Source organism: Stegostoma tigrinum, chromosome 10 (genome assembly GCF_030684315.1).
Source record: "Stegostoma tigrinum isolate sSteTig4 chromosome 10, sSteTig4.hap1, whole genome shotgun sequence".
Classification (NCBI taxonomy): Eukaryota; Metazoa; Chordata; class Chondrichthyes; order Orectolobiformes; family Stegostomatidae; genus Stegostoma; species Stegostoma tigrinum.
This window is the reverse complement of record NC_081363.1, coordinates 6,461,180-6,487,864: the sequence shown is the minus strand read 5'-3', so window position 1 is coordinate 6,487,864 and position 26,685 is coordinate 6,461,180. Positions and strand designations below refer to the sequence as shown.

Genomic DNA, 26,685 nt, shown 5'->3' with positions numbered 1-26,685 from the left:
AAGCTCCAGCATATCCACAGACTTTCAATTAATTTCCTTTGTGTAACCTGACCAATGCAGATCAAATCATTTTACTTACTTTGAATAATCTTCAACACATTTGGCACTGTGATATATCAACCTGAACAGTAACACCAGCATCTGCGTAGAAATCGGTTTAGGGTAACAGCTGAAGTACAAATTCGGTATTCTTACCTTGTTTGGAGGTGTGTTTCATCTGTAAATTTTGCTTCATTCAGCAACAGCAGACTTTCAGTTATCTGCAGTTCAAAAAGTTATGATGTCAACAGTAAATGATTCTTTCATTCTTACATTTATGCAGAATGTACATTCCAAAACATAGACCCTCAACACTTTCTGCTAACAGTTCTTAAACAAGGGGGATTCTTTTGAAAAATTGACTGCTCTATAAAATGGCGGTATGATAAGTTGAAGTCATTTTATTCCCATTCCATAAGCCTATTGCACAGTTGGCAGTGAGGTCAATCTAGATATTTTCAATCAATCTGTTCAGACATGTTTTGACACATCTCAGAAGCAGGTAGGTCTTGAACTCAAGCTTTGCAACCCAGAGGCAGGGACAATACAACTATGCTACAAGAGTCTTTCAGTGAAGCCAATCTAGAGAACTGTCGTAATTGGTATCATCAGAGTAATGAAGCAGGGAGGAAGTTTCAAGCTATAAAAACCGAGTCATTTCAGTTGTATTCAAAAATATTTAAATCTGTGTTAAGGGAAGAGTTCTTTTCTCTTAATTTATCTTCATTTTTGTTGTTCATAAACATATTTTTACTGTTCAAAATGAGGACTGCAACATTACGTGTTTTTGTTTAGTAAAAAGATCACTTCAGTCACTAAAGTAAAACAAAGTCTATCCAGTCAAATTTCATAACCATTGGTGCTACTAGATCATAATATCTGCCACCCTTAGCAAATGCGTGCATATATACTCCCAGTTCTAAAGAAGAGTCATATTGGATTTGAAATGTAAACATTTTCTCTCCACAGTTTCTGCCAGACCTGCTGAGTCTCTCCAGCATTTTCTCTTTGTTTCAGATTTCCAGAATCCACTGTATATTGCTTTTATAACTTCACATCCCAGTGTTCCTATATGCCCTTTTAGAATTGTATCCTTTAGTCTGTTTTTCCTCATGCTTCTGTGATAGTAGATTATTTCACATTGCACAGCATTAAATTTTGTCTGCTATCAGTCTACGTCCTCTTCACAGTTCATGATACTTCCAGCTTTTGTGTCATCAGCAAACTTTGAAATTGTGTCCTGCATGCCCGTATAGGATGCACCAATGGGGTAAAGGTTAATGATGATATTCAACAGCTGCATGAGCAAATAGATTGTATAGAATGAGCTGAAGGGATAAAACTGATGATACTTGACAAGCTGCATGACCGTGAACGAATCCTGTGAACATTCCTACACAGGCTGAAGATGACACCAGCTTGGTTTTCTGAAGCTGTTCTCTGTCGTAGCCAGATGTTTTGTCTTCTATAGTTGTTTTTCTGTGCCTTGCTGTTTGTCACACTGCATGAGAATAAGTGTTTCGTTCCAAGTCATTGGACTTCGCCTCAGACTAGAATCGTGAACAGTGCCAGAACAAGTTCAGCCTCCAGACCATCCCTTGACAAGAGGTCCCCAATAGCTAGAATGCACGAGGCTTATTGCTAGGTTTCCCCCCCTTTTTTTAAAAAAATTCTTCCTTTTTTTTAAACTTTTATTATTACTCAATAAATGTTCATATTTAAGCAATTTGCTGTTGTCGAGTCTTCTCTTAACTACATTTAACCGAATCTGAAAAGAGCTGCTTGGATGCTGGATCTAAGACAACACCCAGTCAGCATCAATATTGTTCAAGAAAAACAGTTGTCTCAATACTAACTCCTGGGGAAGCCCATTATATACCTTCCTAGTCTGAAATAAACTATTCATCATACTCTCCATTTTCTCTCATTCAGCCAACTTTGTATTCATTCCACCACTGCCCATTTTCATTTCACACACAAATTAGATAAATAAATTAGATAAATAAATTTGCCCCAACCAAAATGTCACGATTTCCATCAAGCGATATCTGTTTGTCCCATTATTGTCTCTAAATTATTTTGGAAGAAACTTCTGCTAATCCAAAACTGAATGTTGAACATGTTTGGCAATTTGGCAACTGTGGAGGAGTTGAGAGAGTTAGTGGTATGGTAGAGCTGGGTGTGCTTAGCATCGATGTGAAAACTGATTTATTTTTAAGGACAACATTGCTGTGGGACATTATGTAGATCAGAAATATAGATCAAATCAACAGCAATTCTCACCAACTTATAAAACATTGTTTAGCTTTGATTGTAGCTAAAGTCAAAAACTGCTGGCCTTAGACTACATCCATACTTCATTGAAACTTCATCATAGATTCTGCATGAACTCCATAAGACCATAAGACATAGGAGTGGAAGTAAGGCCATTCGGCCCATCAAGTCCACTCCGCCATTTAAATCATGGTTGATGGGCATTTCAACACCACTTCCCTGCACTCTCCCCATAGCCCTTGATTCCTTTTGAGATCAAGAATTTGTTGATCTCTGCCTTGAAGGCATCCAACGTCCCGGCCTCCACTGCACTCTGCGGCAATGAATTCCACAAGCCCACCACTCTCTGGTTGAAGAAATGTCGTCTCATTTCAGTTTTAAATTTACCCCCTCTAATTTTAAGGCTGTGCCCATGGGTCCTAGTCTCCCCGCCTAACGGAAACAACTTCCTAGCATCTACCCCTTCTAAACCATACATTATCTTGTAAATTTCTATTAGATCTCCCCTCAACCTTCTAAACTCTCATGAATACAATCCCAGGATCCTTAGCCGTTCATAACTCGATGCAAGAATATAGCAACATGAAGGATACTGAGGGGGCTTTACAAGGTCGATGCGTTAGAGGTAGACGAGGCAATCAAGGAGGTGTTTGGTGCACTTGCCTTCATTATTTACAGCAGTGAGTAGGGGAGTTGCAACATTAAGTTGCAGCTGTACAAGACATTAATGAAGTCAATTTTGGACTACTCCATACAATTTTGGTCTCCCTGCTAGGAACTGGAAAAGGGGCAGGAAAATTTACACGAATGTTGCTGGGACTGGAAGATTTGAATTATAAGGAGAGATTGAATAGTCTGGGACATTTTTCCCTGGAAGGTAGAAGGCTGAAGGGTAACCTTTTAGATATATGTAAAATCATGAGAGGCATAGATAAGGCGAATAGCCAAGGTCTTTTCCCAAGAGTAAGCAAATCCAAAACTAGAGGGCATAGGTAAAGGTGAGACAGGAAGAATTTTAAAAAGGACCTGAGGGGCAACCTTTTCACACAGAGGATGGTGCATGCATGGTATACATTGGCACAGGAAGTGGTAGAGATGAGTACAATTACAACATTCAAAAGAGTTTGGACAGGTACATGAATAAGAAAAGATTTAAACGGGATATGGGCCAAACATGGGCAAATTGGACTAGTTTAGTATGGGAAAACTCATCAGCATGGGCAAGTTGAACCAAAGGGTCTATTTCTGTGCTGTATGACTCTATGCAGAGATGTTTCAATTCATAGGGGAAATCTATATCTGGGCATAAAGAGTCTCCTATTTAGAAAAATAAAATGATAGGAGCAGGAGTAGACCATCTTCAAGCCTGCTTCACCATTCAATATTATCATGGCTGATCATTCAACTCAATAGTTTGTTCCTGCTTTTTCGCCATATCCTTTGATCCCTAAAGCCCAAAGTGCTATATTCATCTCCTTTTTGAAATCATAAAATGTTTTGGCCTTGACTGCTTTCTGTGGTAGTGAATTCCAAAGGCACACCACTCTCTGGATGTATAAATTTTAGACACATACAAGGAGAAATTTTGTCTCAGAGAATCATTAAGCTTTGAAATTTACTATCCACAAATAGGGTTAAGAAATTAGAACTTTCATCTACAAGGCAGTCAAAGGTTATGAGGGGATGCAGGCAGGAGAGTGGTGGTAAGGTCATAACTGGAACAGTCATGATCTTTTTGTATTGACGGGCAAACTTGACAGATCAAATGCGCTGACGTTTCGGGCTTAGATACTTCTTTAGAAATGGGCGAGGGAAAGAGGGTTCTGAAATAAATAGGGAGAGAGGGGGAGGCAGATAGAAGATGGATAGAGGAGAAGATAAGTGGAGAGGAAACAGACAGGTCAAAGAGGCATGATGGAGCCAGGAGAGGATAGGTCAGTCCAGGGAGGACAGGCAGGTCAAGGGGGCGGGATGAGGTTAGGAGGTAGGAGATGGGGGTGGGGCTTGAGGTGAGAGGAGGGGATAGGTGAGAGGAAGAACAGGTTAGGGAGGCAGGGATGAGCTGGGCAGGTTTTGGGACGCAGTAGGGGGATTTTGAAGCTTGAAGTCCACACTCCCCTCCAGCCCCACCACACCCGGCACTTTTCCCTGCAACCACAGGAAGTGCTATGCCTGCCCCTACGTCTTCCCCACCACCCCCCCACCCCCATCCCAGGCCCCAAGAAGACTTTCCACATCAAGCAGATGTTCGCCTACACATCTGCTAATGTGGTATACTGCATCCGCTGTTCCCATCGTGGCCTCCTCTACATCAGCGGACCCAAGTGGAGGCTTGGGGACCGCTTTACAGAACACCTATGCTCGGTTCACACTAAAACAACCGCACCTCCCAGTCACGAATCACTTCAACTCCTCCTCCCATTCCTCAGACAGTATGTCCATCCTGGGCCTCCTGCAGTGCCACAATGAAACTACCCAAAGGTTGCTGGAACAGCCACTCATATTCCACTTGGGAACCTTGCAGCCCAATGGTATTAATGTGGACTTTACAAACTTCGAGATCTCCCCTCCCCCTACCGCACCCAAAACCAGCCCAGCTCGTCCCCGCCTCCCTAACTTGTCCTTCCTCCCACCTATCACTTCCTCCCACCCCCATCTCCTATCTACTAATCTCATCGCACTCCCTTGACCTGTCCGTCCCCCCTGGACTGACCTATCCCTCCCCACCTACACTCACCTCTACAGGCTCCATCCCCACCTCTTTGATCGGTCTGTCTCCTCTCCACCTATCTTCTCCTCCATCCATCTTCTATCCGCCTCCCTTTCTCTCCCTATTTATTTCAGAACCCCCTTCCGCTCCCCCATTTCTGAAGAATGGTCCAGGTCCGAAACGTCAGCATTCCTGCTGTGTTCATCCAGCTCTGCACCTTGTTATCTCAGATTCTCTAGCATCTACAGTTCCTGCTATCTCCAGATCAAATGCTGCTATTCTGATGCATGATAAATTATAAATGTCAAGGCAGCTCTTCATGAGTCACTAACTCAAGATATTGGAAAATGTTCATTCAGCACAGTCTACCATGCAGACTACCTTGGGTCGAGTCTTATGTTGTATTGTCATTGATAGTATATTGGGATTAGGACAGTTTTCATGATGAATCAGTTTTTCATCTTGGTTGATTGAGTGTTGTTCTGAATCCCTTGAACATTGTTCATCCTGGAGGAAGAAACAAGATGTTGCTGTTAATTTGAGGCTCAAATATTCTGTATCCTACCAGCTTATTTCCAGCATGTAGGCCCCTTGGTTCACCTTTTTGGATTGGCAGAGAACTTTTTCCAGCTTTGCCAAAACGTGTGAAACATTAGGAGGAAGGCTACAATTGGGAACTATGTATGGAGTTCATGTACTTCCCAATCTCCAACAGGACCTGAATTAATCAGAAGCAAAAGTAGGGACCATTTGGGCATCATATAATCACATGGAGATTCAATGTTTTGTTTCCAAACGTAAAAAGTTAAATGCTAGTCCTTTCCATAAAGGTAAAAAAGTCAATTTTACCGTGTCCTTTCAGACCCAGGACATACTAAAATCATAGATTTTCACATTACTGAAGGAAGCCATTTGACCCATTGTGTCTGTACTGGCTCAAAAATAGCTACCCAACTAATCCCACTCCCGTTTCACCACTTTTGAACATATATTCAGCTTTCGTTTGAAACGTCCAATGGAATCCACCTCCACTACTCTCACAGGCAGTGCATTCTAAATCCTAACAACTCTCTGAGTAAAGAAGTTTCTCCTCATCTTACTTCTAGCTCACTTGCTGATAATCTGGAAATTGTGATCTGTAGTTATACCAACTAGTGCAAACAGAATATGCTTCTTTACCCCATCAAAATTGTTCATAATTTTGAACACCTCAATAAGATCACCTCTTAATTTTTTTTGCTCAAAAGAGAATAAGCCCAAACTGTAATCTTTTCTTTTTTCTAAAATCCTTCATTCCTGGTATCATTCTAATAAATCTCCTTTGAATGCTTTCCTCACCTTTAGCATCTTTCTTTCAATAAGTGCCCAGAACTGAACACACTGCTCCAAATGTGGTCTAACCACTGATTTGTAGAGGTATAGCATTACCTCTTTGCTTTTATACTCTATGCCCCTATTTAAAATAACCAATAATCCTGTAAGCCACCTTAACAACTGTTGTAACTTAGCTGACCACCTTCAGAGAATCATACGAGTGAACCTCAAGGTTCCTTTGCTTCTGTGCTCACCTCAAAGTTATACAAATTGAGCCTGTACTGTCTGTCAATGTTTCTTCTACTAAAATGCATTACCTCACATTTCTCTGCATTCAAATTCATATGCTGAGAGTCTGTCCATTTGGCCAATTTGTCACTGTCCCTCTGAAGCCGCTCAGTGTCACCTTCCAAATTTACTATTCTCCCTGGCCTAGGATCATCTGCAAGTTTAGAGATTTTGGCCTCAACACTCATCTCAAAATCTTTAATATAAATAAGAAAAAGCAAGGGCCCAACACCAATCACTGGGGAACACCATTTTCAACTCTTCTTCAATCTGAGAAATACCCATCTATGTCTACTTTGTTTCCTATTCTTTTAGTCAATTTCTAATCCATACTGCCAAGGACCCATTATTGCCAAACATTTCTATGTTGCTAACTAACCTGCTACATGGCCCCATATCAAATGCTTTCTGAAAGTCCAAGTATACAACATCCACATTATTATCCTCATCCATTGACTGTGTCACCTTGTCAAAGAACTCAATTAAATTTGTCAGACATGAACTCCCCTTGACAAAGCCATGTTGACAGTCTAGTGTTAACTTAAATTTTCTAAGTTTATCCCATATTATGGCCTTCACCACGTTTCCCACTATTGATGTCAAGCTGACAGGTCTGTAGTTTCCTGGATTATCCTTTGTCCCTTTCTTAAACAGTGGTAGCACATTTGCTATCCTCCGGTTCCCAGCATTAGTCCTGTATTCAAAAAGGCCTGGAAAAGTTGTCAATGGCTCCATAATTTGATCCCTAACTCTCACAGATGGATGCCATCTGGACCTAGTGACTTCTCTACCTAGAGTGCTGACATCCTTTTTAACACTGCTTCTTTATCTATCCCCCTACTGCTCAGTTTCTCAACACCCATGTTTTCAACTAGGCCATTGTCACCATCTTCTAATTTGGTAACAGTCAGCAGTCACATGACATCAGGTATAGTCCACCTGGTATATCCGATATCAAGTTTTCAGAGCACTGCTCCTTAGTCAGGTGAAGTGACTGAACTCCTATAGTCAAAGGTTTGAGCAAATGCAGCAACTGTGCCAAACACCTTCTTAACCACCCTGTCTATATATGACGCAAACTTCAAAGAATTGTGTACCTGCACCCCTAAGTCCCTATGTTCTACACATTACCCAAGGCATTACCCTTGTTTGTGTACAAAGATGCAATACCTCGCTTTTATCCAGATTGAATCCATCTGCCATTTTTCAGCCCATTAACCCATTTGATCAAGATCCCTTGGTCATCTTAGAAAACCTTCCTCACCGTCTACTATGCCAGCAATTTTGGTGCTGTCCACTAACTTACTAACCATTCTCATTCAAATCATTCATATAAATGACAAACTAAAGAGGATCCAGAACCAAGCCCTGTGGAACAACGCTGGTCTGAAAAGCAACCCTGTACCATTATGCTGTCTCCAGCTGTTAAGTCAATTGTGTGTCCAATTGGCAAAGCTCACCCTGAATCCTCTGTGACCTAACTTTACTAATTAGTCTACCATGCGGACCCTTGTCAAAGCCTTTATTAAAATCAAATAAACAAGGTCTACTGTTCTGCTGTTATCAATCTTTTTAGTAACTTCCTCAAAAAACTCAATGCTTTCTCTTAGCCTTCCTTACTCCAGCTTTAGCCTCTATCCTGCATTTGGGATGTTCTTCCAATTTCTTTTGCCATTATTATTTTGGCATGTATCATAAATCTCCTTTTTCTTCTTTATTTTCTCATCAATATCCTTAGTCATCCAGGGTACTCTAGCTTTGGATACCCCTTATTTTATTTCTCCATTCATCAGTTTGTACTCCATTCATCTCCCGTTTGAAATTCTCCCATTTTCCACTTACTGTTTTATCCACTAAAATGCATTTTCAATCAACATACTCCAGTTCAACTTTTAGACTACTAAAATATGCCCTTTTCCAGTCTGATTGCTTCATTGACATTTATTTTTAAAAGCTTTTCCAACTTAATATTGAACCTGATTATTGGATGATCACTATTTCCAAAATACTCCCCTACTCTGATGTTCTCTACCTGGCGTGCCTCATTTCCGAGGACCAGATGCAGCACAGGAACAGGAACAGGAGGAGATGTACCATTGCAAAAAGTTCTCCTACACACATTGAAGGAATTTCTCCCCTTTTGTGCCCCACACTTTACCTTTATCTCCCAGTCTACCCTATGGTAATTGAAATCACCAACTATCACAACTTTACTTGTCCTTCAGACTTCCATAATCTGTCTACAAATGCTCTCTTCTACTTTCTCCCCACTATGTGTTGGAACCCTTGCTTTTTCTTATTTATATTAATGATTTTGAGATGGATGTTGAGGCCAGAATCTCTAAACTTGCAGATGATACTAGGCTAGGGAGAATAGTAAATTGGGAAGGTGACACTGAGCGACTTCAGAGGGACAGTGACAAGTTGGCCAAATGGGCAGACTCTCAGCAGATGAATTTGAATGCAGAGGAATATGAGGTAATGCATTTTAGTAAAAGAAACATTGACAGACAGTACAGGCTCAATTTGTATAACTTTGAGGCGAGCACAGGTTACAAGGTCACTGCTCCCATCCCGTTTCCCACCTTCAACTTCTAAATTCTAATCAGGAACTGTATCTCATACTAAAGCACCTTAATAGTCAATTAAGTACTTTTGAAATTTAGTCACAGTTGTAATGGAAGAACAATGGCAAATAAGCTCCAGCAAATAGCAAGAACTGCAGATGCTGGAGCCAGAGATAACACAGTGTCAAGCTGGAGGAGCACAGCAGGCCAGGCAGCATCAGAGGTGCAGGAGAGCAGGAGCAGGGTTGGTGGAGGGCATGGGTGGCATTCAAGACCTAAGTGAGGAGTTCCTGGACCAGGGGGAAAAGAACAGTGATTCCGGGCCTACTCCAGTATCACAACGATGCCACTGCAACTGGAGGAGCAGCACTTCCTATTCTGCCTCGGGAGCCTACAGCCCAATGGTCTAAGCACGGATTCCACCAGTTTTAAAATCTCCCCACATTCAGCCTCATCCCATGTCCAACACCCCCCTTTCATCTCCACCTCCTTAACCTGACACAACCTGTCAATCTTCTATCCCACCTATCTGCCCCTCCCACCTCACTGACCAATCCCCACCACTCCCTACCTGCACTCCCCTTACACCATCCCACCTACTTCCCCCAATCCCACCACTCCTCCAATTATTTCTGAGCTCCCTTGCCCCTCCCCATTTCTGAAGAAAGGTCCTGACCCAAACTTTCCTGTTCCTCTCATGTTGCCTGGTCTGCTGTGTTCCTCCCACAAACAGCGATCCATTTTTATATTTTTCAGAACACAAAAGAGCAGCTGTGGTAATTGTTTGATGTTTCTGGAGAAGGCCCAGATGACAACCTCCAGTGGAATTTCCTTTGGCAGGATGATGCACTGCCAGCAGTGCAGGCATCTATCGCTGGCTGGCAAGTCAGGATCCCCTCCCTTTGCACTAAAATTCCATAATAAAGTCTTAAAGTTTGAGCTTCTTACAACTGTCATTATTAAAAGAAACAAAGAAAAAAAGTGAACACTACATGTACAGTGGGTTCATCTATAATATTGCCTATTAATCATTCACAGGACGTGGATGTTGCTGACTGGGCCAACAATAATTGCCCATCCGTAGTTGCTCTTCAGAAACTGAGGTGAGCTGTTTTCTTGAAACGATGCAGTCTATGTACTGTCATTAGACGTGAAGAAAAAACAATATATTTTTGTGATGCTAGTGGTTATAGGCTTGGAAGATGCTGTCCAAAGAGTTTTAGTGACTAGTACACATTGCTGCTATCTTCAGTGGAGTAGGGAGTGAATATTTGGAAATAGGAAAGTATTGAAGGCAGAGACCTTTCATCTGGAATGGAAAGGGAGAATAAAAAAGTTATTTTATAGGAGCAAACCACATTGAGGAGAGCAGAGCAACAGGCAAGGATTATAGGTCAAATGCAATATTTATCAGTAGAGAATCTTGTTAGGTTTAAATAATTGGCAAGAAACACGTACTAGGAGCAGGAGTAGGCATTGTACAATTCCGCAGGTTCATGATCCTTTGAGAGAAGTAACTTCTCATCTCTTCTTTAAATCTGCTATCCATTATCTTAAAACTACTATCTCTCTTTCTAGATTAGCCCACAACAGAAAACATCCTGTCTACATCTACTTTGTCAAACCCCTTTAGTATTTTCTATGTCTCAATCAGGTTTCCCCTCATTTATCTAAATTCCAGACAGCATAGACCTCAATTGCTCAATCTGTTTTAATGAGATAAATCCTTCATTTCTGGAATCAATCCAGGGAACGTCTAATGCAACTGCGTTCCCTCCTCAAGTAAGGGACAAAATTGTATGCTATACTCTAGCTGCCATCTGCCTTGCAGAGTTGCAGCAAAATTTCCTTCGTTTTACACTCTATTCTTTTGGCAATAAAGGCCTGACAAATCTAGAAAAATGTTGAAATGAGATGATGAATTCAAGTCAAATTTGTGAAAGTACCAGAAGGATTAGGAGAGAGTAAAACAGATAGAAAGCAGAGTCTTTACCCTGCCAAATACCACAAACTTGTACTGTATATTTCTTTCTCTTTCTTTCTTCTCCTAGTCAATCTCCGAAGCAGTTGAACGTAGGTTGTCAAGACAAATTGGAATATTTCAGGTCTCTTGTGAAACAGTGGAACCAATGAAGGCAATGTAGTGAGAATAAAAAAAAAGGTACGTAAGAGAGTAAGAGAGAATGAATAAGCACAGAATGGGGCAAAGGATGAAAGTACTAAGGATGGAGAATTCAAAATCAGTGGAAATAGGGTTTGAAGTAAACCAGTCATTACAAGAACTGAAATGGGATAATGAAGCAGAAGGGATATTGTAAAATGGGATAATGAAGCAGAATAGAATTAGCCTGTAAGGAATAACTGGCAACTGTGGTTAATTGGCAAGGGAAGAGAATAGTATCCAGTTGCAAGGAAGGAGCTAGAATCTTTCTTGTTGGGATGGTGAGTTGAGAGCACAACTTAACCATCTGGGCATGATTTTCTTAGTAGAGTTTGATCCCATTAGAATCAGACATGAGCTTTCAGTAATAACACTCTTGCTTCCAAGGGAAAAGATTGTGGACTCATGTCCCACTCCAAAGACAAACTCTTTGATCTAAGCAGACACACTCAGTGAAATACTGTACCTAATTTAACAAAATCTCCCAAATTCAGAATTTTGAGTCCTCCCTTTTAAAAGCATTGAGAAATGAAATGAAAAATTTACTTCTTGTAGTTAAATGGGACCTGTCTGCTAGACAGACTAGTACTTAACCCAGCCACATTGTAGCCCCTAGTCTGTTTCACTCACCATTGCTTTCAGGAGTAACTCATGGCTGTGATCATTATGGCTGGTGAAAATATCATAACTGCTGTTCTCGTGTGATTTTTCAGCACTGGATGAACTGAAAAAACACAAATCAAGCATCAGAAAAGAGATCAGTTTGAAAAGAATTAAAACTAGCCACTTAAGAAAAATCTGTTTCATGGCTTGCAATTTTATTTGGAAAAGAGATAATGATGATCTTCTAGTCCCTTAGCCCAATTGCTCCTTTTTGTCCCAATGTCAATTTATGTCTTATTTAACATCAGTGAAACTTGAGATTTCTGCAGAAATTTTACTACATTAAATATTCTATATTAAATACAAAGTTGTTGTTTTGGTTGCTGGTTGTACATTAGAAGCAAAAGTCTATGGAAAAGTTAACTGCTAAATGAGAAGAGGAGGAGAAGGGCAAAAAATTAGATAGAAATAGAAACCAACCATGAAATCACAGAACTTTGCAGGACAGTGTGTTGCCCATCTTTGGTATCAGTTGGCTGTTCTGGACTACCACCATAACTCTCCACATCTTCTCCTGTCTCTTTAAGGCCCATTTGACTTGGCAGCAAATACAAAAGCTGGTTGTCTGATGCCTAGAAAGGATAGAAAAATCAGCCTAATTATGACAGCTCTCGACAACACAACTCAAAAATCTTCCAAAACATGCACATTGTTGATTTTTATTTAACCTGCTTTCTACTTCCAAAATCAAAATTTGCTTCGAATCTTCATCTATATATTTTTCCATACAGTTTCTGTTTCTCAGAAAGACTCATACCAGTCGCTGTTCCAATCATACTGATGTTGACAGTATCGTGTTGACAATGTCAAGATTGACAATGTGGCCAAATGAGCAGACATTTAGCAGATGAATTTCTATGTAGAGAAATGTGAGTTAACGCAATTTGGGAGAAAACACATTCAGAAAATACAGCCTCAAATGGTACAACTTTAATGGTACCCCAGGAGCAGAATAACCTTAAGGTTTAAGGATAATTCTCTAAAGGTGGCCAGGCAAGTTGCAACAGTTGTTAAGAAAGCTTATAGGATCTTTCAGTTTACAAGCAAAGTATAAAAGCAAGGAAGTGATGCTACAACTCTACAAGGCATTGGTTAGACCAAATTTGGAGTATTATGTTCAGTTCTGAGCCCTTTATTTAAGGAAGCAAGTTAAAGGAGAGAGCAAAAGAAATTCGCTACAATGATACCAGGAATGAGAGATTTTAGATACAAGGAAAGATTAAGAAAACTGGCCTAATCTTTTCTGCTTCAAGGAGATTAAGAGGTGACTTTATGGAGGTGTTCAAAATTATGAACCACTTTGACTGGGTAAAGAAGGATATTATGTTTCCACTTGTTGATATTTTGGTAATTAGGGGTTACAATTTCAAGATTGTCAGCAAGACAGCCATGAGCGAGATGAGAGGAAACCTTTTTACTCACAAAGTTGTTAGGATTTGGAGTGTGCTGCCCAGGACAGTGGTGAGGCAGATTCCATAGATGGTTTCAAAAGAGAGCTGGGTATATACTTGCAAGTGATGAATTTAGAGGACTAGGGAGAAAAGGCTAGAGAATGGGACTAACTAGGGTCTTTCTAGAGATGATACAGACATGAAGGGCTCAATGGCTTCCTATTGTATTGTAAAATTCTATTATTCTATGTTATCCTGAAATTCTGAATCAAACTAAAAAAAAAATAGTGCATTTTAAAACAGTTTGTTCTGATTAGTTGTCAATTTAAACACTGTTGGCAGTTTTCATTGCTAAAATCACCCAAATATCTCATGAAAGACAACTGGATTTTGCTGTCCGAAGGTCTAGGCAGTCCTCCAGTAATTCTTCCAAGTAACCATTATTTTTATTGGTCTGCTTAGAATATTTCTCCTTTATTCTCTAGTTTATATTTAAGGATACAGGATGGTTAGATCAATTGATATTTCACAGGAATGAGTAACAATATCAGTGCTCACAGTTCTTCTACATTGCACAGCTAATCTGGAATAGCAGTTAAACTGGTATGTTTAGCAACAAATGTACCACTAAAGTCAGCAAGTTTGACTTTTAGCTGTTCTTTTAATTGGCTTTGCAGTCTACTCAGTTATGCAAAGATCAGGAAGACAGTTTTGTTGCTACTGGGTGACATTTGTAGACCAGACTCAGCAGAATGGTAAATTTCCAATCTCTTAAAAATTCTTTAAGTGAACAAGTTGAATTTTTACATCAGTCAGACTGCTTGAAGAGATTGGAAACTTTCCACTTCTATCTCTAGAATTATAGCCAAACAGAATTTGAATTCTCAGACTGCCATTGGGAATTTGAACCAATGACTTCTGAAACTCCATGGTCAACTATGACTAGCAACTAACAACAGAATGTTAAGAGTTTGAACTGTAAGCAAATGAGGCCACAAAAAATATTGCAGTAATCTGCACGAGAGTAAGAAGGCTTTACAAAACATTATACTGGACTTCTCAATTCAGGGTGTCAAATGTAATGAACATTTGTTACCTTTGGACCCGGACTGTTTTCCTCTTGATCCTTTTCATAATCTCTTTTGGACATCTGAAGATCTCCATTCTTTGGCACTGAAGATTTACCTTCCAAAAATTGTTCATTAATAGCTTCCAAGTTAGTCTGTTGTGGCAGTTTATTAAGAGGGTTCACAATGCTTTCATTGGCAGTGTTAGGCATTGCTACTGGCAGAAACTGAGACAACTCAGTTCCTTGACAAGAAAATGACTGAGCAATCTTAACAGGTCCAGCATGGTTAGAGTTGCTTGAGCTGTCAATCTGATCAGGGTCAGGGGTGCACAATGTTTTTTCAGAGAATGTTGGACTAAGTTCCTGCAATGAAAATGAACCACTGAGCTCCGAGCAAGATTGGTAAGCTTCATCAGGCAGTGGTGACAAGTCTTTCTGAACATCTGGGACAAGTTCCTTTTGAGGACTACCAGTGACTGAAAAAGCTTCAAGTACTTTAGATACTGGTACCTCATAATGAGGATAGTAAACAAGATTAAGTGGAATTACAGATACTTTTTCATCACCCACAAGTGCATTATCTATTACTGAAGGCAGTAGCTCATTCTGTTCAGGAGATGGTTTTTCATCAGTCTGTGTACATGATTCTGAAACTTTACGTATCCGAGCAGGCATACTAGCATTAGATTGAATGTCCATATGGTATAAAGAAACACACTGATCTTGTGGGCTTTTGAGATTGTCATCCAATCTATTAGATGAGTAGGAGATTTCAAAGGAGGTGTCACTTTGATTTTCTGATGATGATTCAGGTGTTTCAACTCTGGACTCAGCTTTCAACACATTATTTGCTGCAATTGGTGAATGAGAATCATAAGGGACTGGAGAGGAAGGTTTCTTCTCCAATGTTTTCTCACCAGTTGAAGATTTTCTTTTCAATGGATGTAACAGGACATAAATCTCCTCAACCATGTCAGTGGCACTGGCGTCAGAAGCAGGTTGTAGGAATACATTGTGCAGATCAGAGGATGACAATTGACTATCTTGATGCAAGGACATACTTGCTTTATCAATATGGGAAACATCAATCAAGTTATTGGTAACCATTTCTGTTTCATCAGAACTACTGCCCCGATTAACAAAAGAATTATCATTTTCTTTACATAATGGCTGATTGTCATTCACCACAATAGTGTGTGGAGATAATTTCTCATCTTTCAGGTGGGAGGATATAAAGACTGTAGGGTCCTGTAGGGGAGGTGAAACATTAGCTGAATCACGATGTTTGTTTCCAACGGGTATGTTATTAGAATCTCGTGCACTAAGATCTGAGGACATGGCTGCAAAGCTGTTTTGAGAGTCCTCAAATAGAGATTCGTAGGTGTATTCTGCAGTATCATGCTGTCAGGAAAAAAAAAAGTAACGATTAGATATAATAGCCAGGCTTAAATGTTAATGTTCCTAATTTCTATCATTTGTAGAAGCCGACTTTTTTTCACTGGCAGGTTTAAAAAAAAAATTGCTGTACATCTGCTCTCGTAGACCTCTCAGTGACTGGTTTCAGCACGACTGGCCACTATCCTTGCAGGTATTGGAAAGAAGATGATGTGTTGGTAATCTGATTGGTAGTTTTTACAGAATTGTATTTTGATGGGATTTTCTTTTCTTTAGACTTAAGTGTGACAACAAGCCTAATAACGGGTGGGGCATGCTCAGAGCAGCAGGATGCATTTTCTCATGAGATAATATTCTTCTCAGTTAATTACATATACACAAGCAAGTAAATGCCAAATTTTATAGGCTGCAAGCTCTGAAACCTGCAGGGACCTTCTGGGCCCCAAAGTCTGGATGCCATATTTAAGAGGCAAACCAGCAGCATCATTCATTTGCAGAAGTTCATGCACCAACACATCAGTGACCTTTCAGAATCAGCTGGGATAACATGCACATCTAATAGCTTTTCACTAAAAGCTAGCTTGTGACAAGAACACAAATATGTTCTTTTGAATTCTGAGTTCAGGCTCACCGCCCGTCCCAGTCAGGTTTCCTGACATCAGTCAGTGTTGCTGTTTCACTCCAGCAGACTTATTGACCCAATCAGGCTTGACCCCTAACATTGTAAAGTTTTGATAGCAACAAGTTACCCTGCAGATAACAGAGACTTTTCATGAGCTGATTAATATGGAGAGGTTTCACTGCTAACGCTACAAATTTGGACAAACCTTGGTTGTGAACAAGCCCAGTAATTGAAGAAGTCTGTACTCAGTGGTGCTTAAAGGAAGAAGTCTACCATTAGAGGAGCAGAATTAGGCCATTCAGCCCATTGAGTCTGTTCCACTATTAGATTATGGCTGACACGTTTCTCAATCATGGTCCTGCCTTTACCCCATAACTTGTAATTCCCTGACTAGTCAAGAACCAAAAACATATCTATCGCTATTTTAAGAACTCTCAATGACTTGGTCTCCACAGCCCTGTGCAGCAGTGATTCCACAGATTCACCACCTCAAGCTAAAGAAATTGCTCCTCACTCAGATCAAAGAGGTCCTCCCTTCACCAAAGCTGTGACCTAGGTCCTAGTCTCTCCTACTCGTGAAAACACCTTCTCTGTGAGCATGATTCTTTTTCCCCTCGCAGAGGGTAATACGTGCCTAGAAAACACTGCCCATGGGAGGTGATAGAAGCAGATACATCAAAATTTAACAGGTATTTAGATAGACACATGAATAGGCAGGGGATAGGGGTATATGGATCATGCAGACAGATGCCAGTAGTTTAGAATGGCATCAAGGTTGGTGCAGACACAGTAGGATGAAGGGCCTGTTCCTGTATTTTCCTGTACTATTCTACATTCTAACATGACACAATGACAAAAAATATGGAGAACCACACCAACAAGGTAATGTATACTCCTTTTCATTTTTATTATACCTGCACAATGAATGCTGGACCAAAGTCATTCAATTAACAGTGACTGGCAGATGAACAACAGCTAAATATACCAGACAATCTCATACCTCATCGATGACAGGGAAATGCTCCAAAAACTGCGATACATAAGTGGTGATGGACTGTTCTTCTGGACGTTCAACATCAACATCTGCAGAGAAAGGAAAATTGTCACTACATTGTTATTGTTTTGCTCTGATAATGTTCAGGGGGAGGGCAGGAAGGCATACACTGTGACTAGCTCCAATATTAGGAAGGGAAATGAACTTGAGTAAAAGATTTGGATAGGAAGTCAGTTAAGATGATGGTTATGCATGGCTATCATGTGAATGGAACTGACAAGAGCCTAATGGATGTCACAGGATTGTGGCCTGTCAATGGCATTTGGGCATACTACAGACTATTCCTTAGGACAGGCATGAAGCAGTGAGGGAAGGGTGGGGGTGGGGGTGGGGAGGTGGAGGGGTGGCAAGACCAATCTAGGGGTGCTTATTTATACTTATGTAGAGCCAGGAGAATCAGACTGCTTCAAGTTCCATAAAAATAATTCTGGAAATATTTTATGACCATCTTCCTTTTGAAGTCCTCTAAATCTTCCAAACGATTGTGATTCTTCTCAAAATCAGTGATGAAGTAACACAAGGTGCATTGATATAATTTTGTACCTGAATTTTGAGTATGGGGTTGCACACCAGCCAAGAACCTAGATCTGATAGCAAACCTCTGAGGCAGACAGGCTCCTCACACATTAAAAAATCCTGCTTTATTATAGTAAATAGTGAACGTTTTGCATCAACAGGATGGCTAAAATGCCCACCTATGAATTTCAACTGCTGGCCACCTGTTTTTCTGTCAATGGACAGCTGTGACTTGCAATTCTCTTCTGTTACATCCAAGATAATTGAGGCTATTGGTTTACATTAATTTACAATGTTTCCCCACTTTAACTCACATTCTTAAATGAGTATATGCAAATCACTTTTATTGTACCATGATTAAAATTTAGCAGTTAAAAAAACACTCCTAAACAGTGCACAATACAATGTCTGACCACATCATTAGCGAGCATCGGAGCAAAGTACAATCAGAAACATCACTTAGTTCAACAAAAGATTGGAATAAAAAGGACCCTCAAATAGAACAATGTAGAGTGAGCACTAGCTGGCAATTGACCTTGTCTTCAAGTGTTTTTTGGACTAAGTACAGCGAAAGCATAATTCATTGTGGAAAGAATTCTACCATACCTTCAGGTTCTAGTAGTGGTGGGATGTTGAGATTGACGTGCGCTATTTTGAATGCATCTTCAAGATTGACCTTGTTGGGTCTCTCCAAAGCTTTTCTCATGTCCACTAAGTTTGGGTCGATTGCTTTGATGAGAGCTAGGAATGCAATGCCACTCCTCCAACTGGTACTAAAGTCCTGAATGGCTACACCATACCTGTATAATGGTAAAGTTCATGGTGTTGATACTTTTATAAATCATACATGCAGCACAATGCCATCTCTGCAAATCAATCCTTACCACATCTCAACAACAGGGAAGCATAGTAAGGTATTCGATTCTTAGGTGTGTCATCCATGGTGGTTTGAATCAGAAAATGTGCAGGTGCCACAGGCTTTGCTCAATTGACAGACACAGGTACATAAGAATTGAATTGCAGAATTGTTACTGTGTGGATGGAGTCTATTTGTACCATTATGTCCTCATTGCCTTTGTACCAATCCTTGTCTTTACTCGTTATTCATTGTTTCTATTCAATTAATCATGTAATACCCTCATAAATACCTCAATTGAACTAGCCTCCATTAAACTTCGAGACAGTACATTCCAGGTGTGAAACATTTGTTTGTGAAAATGTTCTTTCTCGTTGTGTCTCCCTGCCTTACCTCCCATGTTTATGCCAATCTATCACATGTAGAATGATCTTAGAATGATTGCATGATTTGTGACAAATAATCTCTAAACTGATAACAAACTTTTTTGAATGCCTTGAAATCTCTCCCCAGGACAGATGTTTAACATTTGTTTAAAAGCTTTTAGCAAATACATCTGATGAAGGTATTTCACCAGACATTTCGGACTCATCTCACAATGACAGCATTGTCAACAGTGGCGCTCCTTCTCCCACACTGAAGAGTTCAAGCTGCTTGAAAAAAGTGCATATTGCCCACTGGGGGGGGGGGGGGTGGGGGGGGGGTGGGGGGGGGGGTGGTGGGGGGGGGGGTGGGGTGGGGTGGGGGGGGGTGGGGTGGGGGGGGGGGTGGGGTGGGGGGGGGTGGGGTGGGGGGGGGGTGGGGTGGGGGGGGGTGGGGTGGGGGGGGGTGGGGGTGGGGGTGGGGGTGGTGGTGGGGGTGGTGGGGAGAGGGGTGATCTCCATAGCCTGGAAAGCTTTGGGTTTAATTCGCAGAAATCCTGCTTGAAGTTAGACGCAAAAAATAATTTATCCTTGAGAAGAGAAAAGGAGTTGATTCAGAAAAGTTAAGTAGTAAGTTACCTCCATGAAAAGGTTTTAGCTGAATATTCCAGATCACAACTGTGTGGTGAGAACCATGATACATGTAATTTAAAGCTGAGAAAGTCTAAGCTCTGCTGTATGATTAATCAAGAAAAAGGCTATCAAACTCTCCAGACTGGGAATTCAAAGTAACAGTTATATTAAATCTTGCAACAGGATCATCAACTTGCTGTCCCACAGACTGAAATCAGTAAGGATAGATGACAACACCTCCTCCACAACAATCCTCAACATAGTCCTCCACAAGGCTGTGTAATCAGCCCCCATGTTTTGAAATCTTCCACATTGTATTATATGTGAGTAGCTTCATTTATTCTATTTTAACTTCATTTCTACTGCATAATGTCACTTTATATGCTCATAACTGTGTGGGCAAATTCAGCTCTAACTTCATTTAGAAATACATTGATGACGCCACCATAGTGGGTCGGATCTCAAACAATGACCGAAGCAGAGTATAGGAATGAGATAAACAGCTTAGTGACAATGTGTAAAGGCAACAGTCTCTCCCTCACTAAAACTGAATAGATACAAATGTCACCAAAACAACAGAGCTAGTCATTGACTTCAAGAAATGGAATGGAGAATATGCCCCATCCGTATCAATGGTGCTCAGGTGGAAGTGGTCGAGAGCTTCAAGTTGCTCGGAGCAAATATCACCAACAATTTATCCTAACCCATCCATGTCAACGCTAGAGTCAAGAAAGCATACCAGCACGTCTATTTCCTCAAAGCTTTGGAAATCTGGCACGTCCATTAAGACTCAATTTTTCTAGATGTACCATGGAAAGCGTCCAATCCGGATATATCACAGCTTGGTATAGCAACTGCTCTACCCAAGACTGCGAGAAATTACAGCAAGTTGCGCACGCAGCCCAGTCCGTCATGAATACCAGCTGTGCTTCCATCTACACTTCCTGCTGCCTTGGGAAAGCAGTCAACCTCGTCAAAGAACACCTCCCACCCCAGGAATACCCTCTTCTGCCCTCATCAATCGGTAGCAGATACAAAAGTTTGAAAACGCACATCAACAAATTTAAGAACAGCTTCTTTTCTGCTGTTATCAGACTAATAAATGGACCTCTCATATTAGATTGATCTTTCTATGTATCTTCTCTGTAGATGTATCACTGTATTCTGCATTCTGTTCTATTACCCTGATGTTCTTATACAAGGTATGATTTGTCTGGTTAGCAAGCAAAACAATACTCATCACTATCTCAGTGCACATGTCAATAATAAATCAAATCAAATACCGATAGACAAGGTGAAGAACAGTGGATGCTATTTGTATAACATGAACTTTCTGCTGTACAGTTAAAGCAATTTTTTACAGCGATTTCCCTATAATGTGATTTTAAAAGGCAATTTTCTATAATGCAAGGTCACATAATGCAACTATCTCAAGGAGAACTACCTGTAATGTCATCAGCTGGATCACACAAGTCTTAAGAATCTGTACAAGATGATGAGAGGCATAGATAGAGTGGATAGCCAGAGACTTTCTTCCAGGGAAGAAAGGACTATTACGAGGGGGCATAATTTTACGGTGATTGGAGGAAGGAATAGGGGCGATGTCAGAGGTAAGTTCTTTCCATAGAGAGTGGTGGGTGCGTGGAATGCGCTGCCAGCGGTGGTGGTGGAGTCAGACACATTAGGGACATTTAAGTGACTCTTGGATAGGCACATGGATGATAGTAAAATGAAAGTTAGTTTTGATCTTGGAGTAGGATAATAGGTCGGCACAATATTCTGGGCCAAGGGCCTGTGCTGTACTGTTCCATGTTCCATGTTCTAATGTGAATAGATCTACAATTACAATAACGGTATAATATATTGATGGTTTAATATTTTGCTCTCAGAAGGTCATGAAAGGACAGGTGCCAAGTACAGAATGAAAATCATTTTTTTCTTTCTATAGTGGTTTTAAAGTAACAAAAATCTCCTTTGGCACTTAAAAGATGGAATAACAATTTCAATAGCATCTTTCACAACATATAAGAACATTGACCCTCCAACCTAACCCTCCATTGAGATCATGGCTGAACTGTAATATAACTCCATATATATCTGCTTATCACTTCATTTCTTTAGCACTAATCTGAGATTTAATATTAAAAATTGACTTTAGAGAATTCCAAACTTCTGCCACTTTTTGCATGTATAGGACATTGGTGAGGCCTCTATTGGAATACTGTGTCCAGTTCTGGTTGCCCAGTTATAGGAAGGATATTATTAATCTGGGAGAGGGGTCACAAGAGATTTACCAGCATGTTGCCAGGTATGGAAGGTTTGAGGTGTAAAGAAAAGCTGGACAGGCTGGGACTTTTTTTTTCACTGGAGTGTAGGAAGTTGAGGTAACCTTTTGGAAGTTTATAAAAATAATGAGAGGTGTAGACAGAGTTAATGGTAGTTGTCTTTTCCCGTGGATGGGGTATTTCAGGACTAGAGGGCACATTTTTTAAGGTGACAGGGGAGAGATTTTAAAAAGATATGGGGGCATTTTTTTTTCTTCACAGAGCATGGTTCACATGTGGAATGAACTTCCTGAGGATGTGATGGATGTGGGTACTATTACAACATTTAAAAGACATTTGGAGAAGTACATGAATAGGATAGGTTTGGAGGGATATGGGCCAGGAGCAGGCAGAAGGGACTAGTTCAGTTTGGGATTATGTTTGGCCTGGATTGGTTGAACCAAATGGTCTGTTTCTGTGCTGTATGACTATGAAAAAAAGTGTTCCCTAATTTAGCTTTTAAATGTCTGATTTCTAGCTTTAGACTGTGCCACGGCCCGGGTCTTGTCCTCCCAACCAATGGAAACAGTTTCTGTCTATGCAATCTGCTCCCTTAGTATCTCAAAATTTTAGAAATAATCGCCCCATAGCCTTCTAGATTTGAGGAATGTAACCCTAGTCAGTGTTATCTTCCCACACAATTTAGTCCATACTGTCATGTCATCATTCCAGTTTGCAACGGTAGTAGATTCGCCAACTTTAGGTATATTTAAGTCATCATTGGACAAGCATATGGACGTACATGGAATAGTGTAGGTTAGATGGGCTTGAGATCAGTATGACAGGTCGGCACAACATCGAGGGCCGAAGGGCCTGTACTGTGCTGTAATGTTCTATGTTCTATATCTAAAAGTAAAAATCAACATCCCTTTAGTTCCAAGGTGCTTCACAGCCAAATCGGTTTTTTAGAAGTTTTGTACTATAGTAATTTGCTGTTTTGGAGAGCTATGTGCAATGAGATAATATTACATATTTTCTACTTAGGCATTTGTTGAGGGACGGATGTTGGTGTGTGTAATGGTATCGTTATCACCTCCATGGGTAGAAGGAGCCTTGATTTGCCAGGTCATTCAAGAGAAAGCACGGAGTAAGCCCTTAAAAACTGTATGTTTTTATTATTCATTCATGGGATGTGGATGTCACTGGCTACATCTGCATTAATTGAACATCCCTAATTACTCAAGAGGTGACGGTGGTCAGTTGCTCCCTAGAAATGGCTATAATCCCACGAGTGCAGTTACACCCTATGTGGAAGTGAGTTCCAACATTATGACCCAAGTGAAGGAATATTGATATCTGGTATGGGCTTGCATTTATGGCTTTGTGATATACAGCAACAATCAGGCCATTCTCAAGTAGCCCGAATCCTTCAGTGCAGGAGAGGGAACACTAACGTTATCTGCTAAGCGCGGTAGTAACTGAGCCATGGCTTACCTGATAATAATGTAGTGAATTCCAAGGAGGAAAGTGGCAAATTAAATGGCCAGCAGTAGATTATGGGGAGGCTATTATAGGTGGCTGAAAGAGAAGAAAAGGAGTGGAAAAGTCCTAGGGAAAATTGATGAACAGAGAGATCTGGGTGTTCAGGTCCATTGTTCCCTGAAGGTGACAACGCAGGTCAATAGGGTGGTCAAGAAGGCATATGGCATGCTTTCCTTCATTGGACGGGGTACTGAGTACAAGAGTTGGCAGGTCATGTTGCAGTTGTATAGGACTTTGGTTCGGCCACATTTGGAGTACTGTGTACAGTTCTGGTCGCCACATTATCAAAAGGATGTGGATGCTTTGGAGAGGGTGCAGAGGAGGTTCACCAGGATGTTGCCTGGTATGGAGGGTGCTAGCTATGAAGAGAGGTTGAGTAGATTAGGATTATTTTCATTAGAAAGACGGAGATTGAGGGGGGACCTGATTGAGGTCCACAAAATCATGACGGGTATAGACAGGGTGGATATCAAAAAGCTTTTTCCCCCCAGAGTGAGGGACTCAATTACTAGGGGTCATGAGTTCAAAGTGAGAGGAGGAAAGTTTAAGGGAGATATGTGTGGAAAGTTCTTTACACAGAGGGTGGTGGGTGCCTGGAACGCGTTGCCAGCGGAGGTGGTAGACACAGACACGTTAGTGTCTTTTAAGGTATATTTGGACAGGTACATGGATGGGCAGGGGGCAAACGGGCACAGACCCTTAGAAAACAGATGACAGATTAGACAGAGAATCTTGATCGGTGCAGGCTTGGAGGGCCGAAGGGCCTGTTCCTGTGCTGTAATTTTTTTTGTTCTTTGTTCTCTGTTCTTTGAGTGGGAGAGTTCCAGACTGCAAGGGCAACGTGAATGAAGGTTCTGCTGTAAACAGAGCAAAGGGCATGAAGTTGAAACCTACTTTGTGATTCTCCTCTGCACCCAGCCGAGGAGAACTTTAATGACCCTCCTCTGATCCTTGTATGGAGCTGAAGGGGCTGTTTCCTTAGGAGTGCAGTGTAATGTTAGGTCATTATCACTTCCGCTGTTCAAGGAAGACAAACTTGGTGTGGGAGAGAAGATCTTAAGGTGTCCTGTCGCTTCCTTTATCTGCAGTTAAAGGAACAAAAATATTTGTCAAAATACTGCAAAAAGTAATACAACGGGGCGCTATTTTAATGCTGTTTTTTAAAAGCTAGTCAGGTGGACAGACAAAAATCACTCATGATCTACAGCTTAAATCCACAGTTCTGATTTTAATCTGCTCTTGTATGTAGGCAAGGCAGATATCTGCTTGAATACTTTTTGAATACCCATGTTAGGCAAGAAGAATTTCAATGGAATATTAGGTTCAATTGTTTGTTTATCCATTGTTGGATGATGACTGTCAGCATGTTTGGATTAGGGAGGAACAAGATCAGATAGGACTTCCACTCCTGATGGCAAGTGTTTCTTGAAAAGACACACGGCAAAGGATTGGCCCCACCCTTTCAACTACCACAGAGTCACTGATTGACTGAAGAGGCTCACATCTGAATTATGAACTAACGTATTGGAAAACAAATTGGCGTGTGAAGATATATCCCAACACATGATGCTTCCAGAATAGCATAGAAACTGGCAAGATAAACATGAGTGCGATCCAGTGTGGTGGCAACAGTTGGTGATAAGGAGAGGGCGACAGTCTTCACTTCCAAATAGCCTAGAGTCAGACTTTGTAGTACCAGAGAGCTGATGATCCCCTACAATCAATTTTAAATGTTTAGATATTACCATATTAGATTAGATATCACCATAGCAGTACTGGGTAACATTTGGAAGTCAGGGGAAAAGAAAGAGAGAGAGACAGAGACAGAAAGAGAGGTTTTACAAATTCTTTCTACTTTTATATTCTATATAAATGACTTGGATGAAGGGATAGAAGATATGGGCATCAAGTTTGTTGTTGACACAAAAATTGGTAGGAAAGAAAATTGTTCAAAGAGCATGTATTTGTATTTTTGTCCTTTTTAAAACCATGGGCTGAAATGAGAAGAGCTATTGTGAAAACCAAAAATGTACAAGGGTGCCTGCATGTTTCGCAAATAAAGGAGTTTCTCTGTTTCTGTACCTGTGGAGCAGATGAACTGGACCCAAGAAGTTGTTTACATATGAAACTGATTTGTTTGTGGACTAGGGGCAAATTATCATTGACAAAAAGCTCTGGCTTGTCAAAAACAAGTGGATTCGTTGTCAGAGATAACAAGGTGTAGAGCTGGATGAACACAGCAGGCCAAGCAGCATCAGAGGAGCTGGAAGGCTGACGTTTCAGACCTAGACCCTTTTTCTGAAGAAGGGTCTAGGCCCGAAACATCAGCCTTCCTGCTCCTCTGATGCTGCTTGGCCTGCTGTGTTCATCCAACTCTACACCTTGTTACCTCAGATTCTCCAGCATCTGCAGTTCCTGCTTTCTAACCATGATTTGTTGTCAGTTACCAGAACAGCTTGGGCTGTGAATAAGATAGAGAAGTTAGTTCAGATCAGAAGAGAATCCAATTGATCTGCAGCCACCAAAATTCCCTCCCTCACTCCTCTGCAGTAAGCCACTTTAAACCCAAAGAACTCAAGCCTATCTTTCCTTCAGCAGTTCATGCAAGCTGTGACTTTAAATTGGACAAGTCAGAGACTTATATGAACCAACCCCTCTTGTCCCTTGTAAACCAGTGGAAGCATTTGGAAAAAAGTAGGGTCGACAGAAAGACTTTAGATTAGCAAGAACCAACCTAATAAATCCCTCTGTCTACATGTTTATGTTTAGCTATGCACGTGTGTGCAGGCACGCATATGCATGGGTGTCAGGAGCATTTGTGAAGGCTTTTAGAGTTTTAATTTGTAGAGTTTACTTAATTTGATTGTTTACCTCCACCTAGAATCTAATGACCCATTTTAAATGGCGATTTGATGATCGGTACAAACATTTAACCCATGCTTTCTATCAACTGGTGTCTGACAGA

The 26,685-nt window shown here is 40.8% G+C and overlaps 1 protein-coding gene across 1 annotated transcript in view; it reads right to left on the bottom strand.

The window, feature by feature from the left end:
- Positions 1 to 26,685, bottom strand: part of LOC125455580 (calmin-like) — a 122,994-nt gene that overhangs the window by 7,501 nt on the left and 88,808 nt on the right. The window contains exons 6-13 of the mRNA XM_048537718.2: positions 24,615 to 24,802; positions 18,670 to 18,863; positions 17,494 to 17,576; positions 14,504 to 15,877; positions 12,437 to 12,588; positions 11,984 to 12,077; positions 5,405 to 5,530; positions 196 to 260 (exon numbers count right to left, since the gene is read on the bottom strand). Coding sequence (XP_048393675.1) covers positions 196 to 260; positions 5,405 to 5,530; positions 11,984 to 12,077; positions 12,437 to 12,588; positions 14,504 to 15,877; positions 17,494 to 17,576; positions 18,670 to 18,863; positions 24,615 to 24,802 — 2,276 coding nt within the window. The remainder of the gene's footprint in view (positions 1 to 195; positions 261 to 5,404; positions 5,531 to 11,983; positions 12,078 to 12,436; positions 12,589 to 14,503; positions 15,878 to 17,493; positions 17,577 to 18,669; positions 18,864 to 24,614; positions 24,803 to 26,685) is intronic.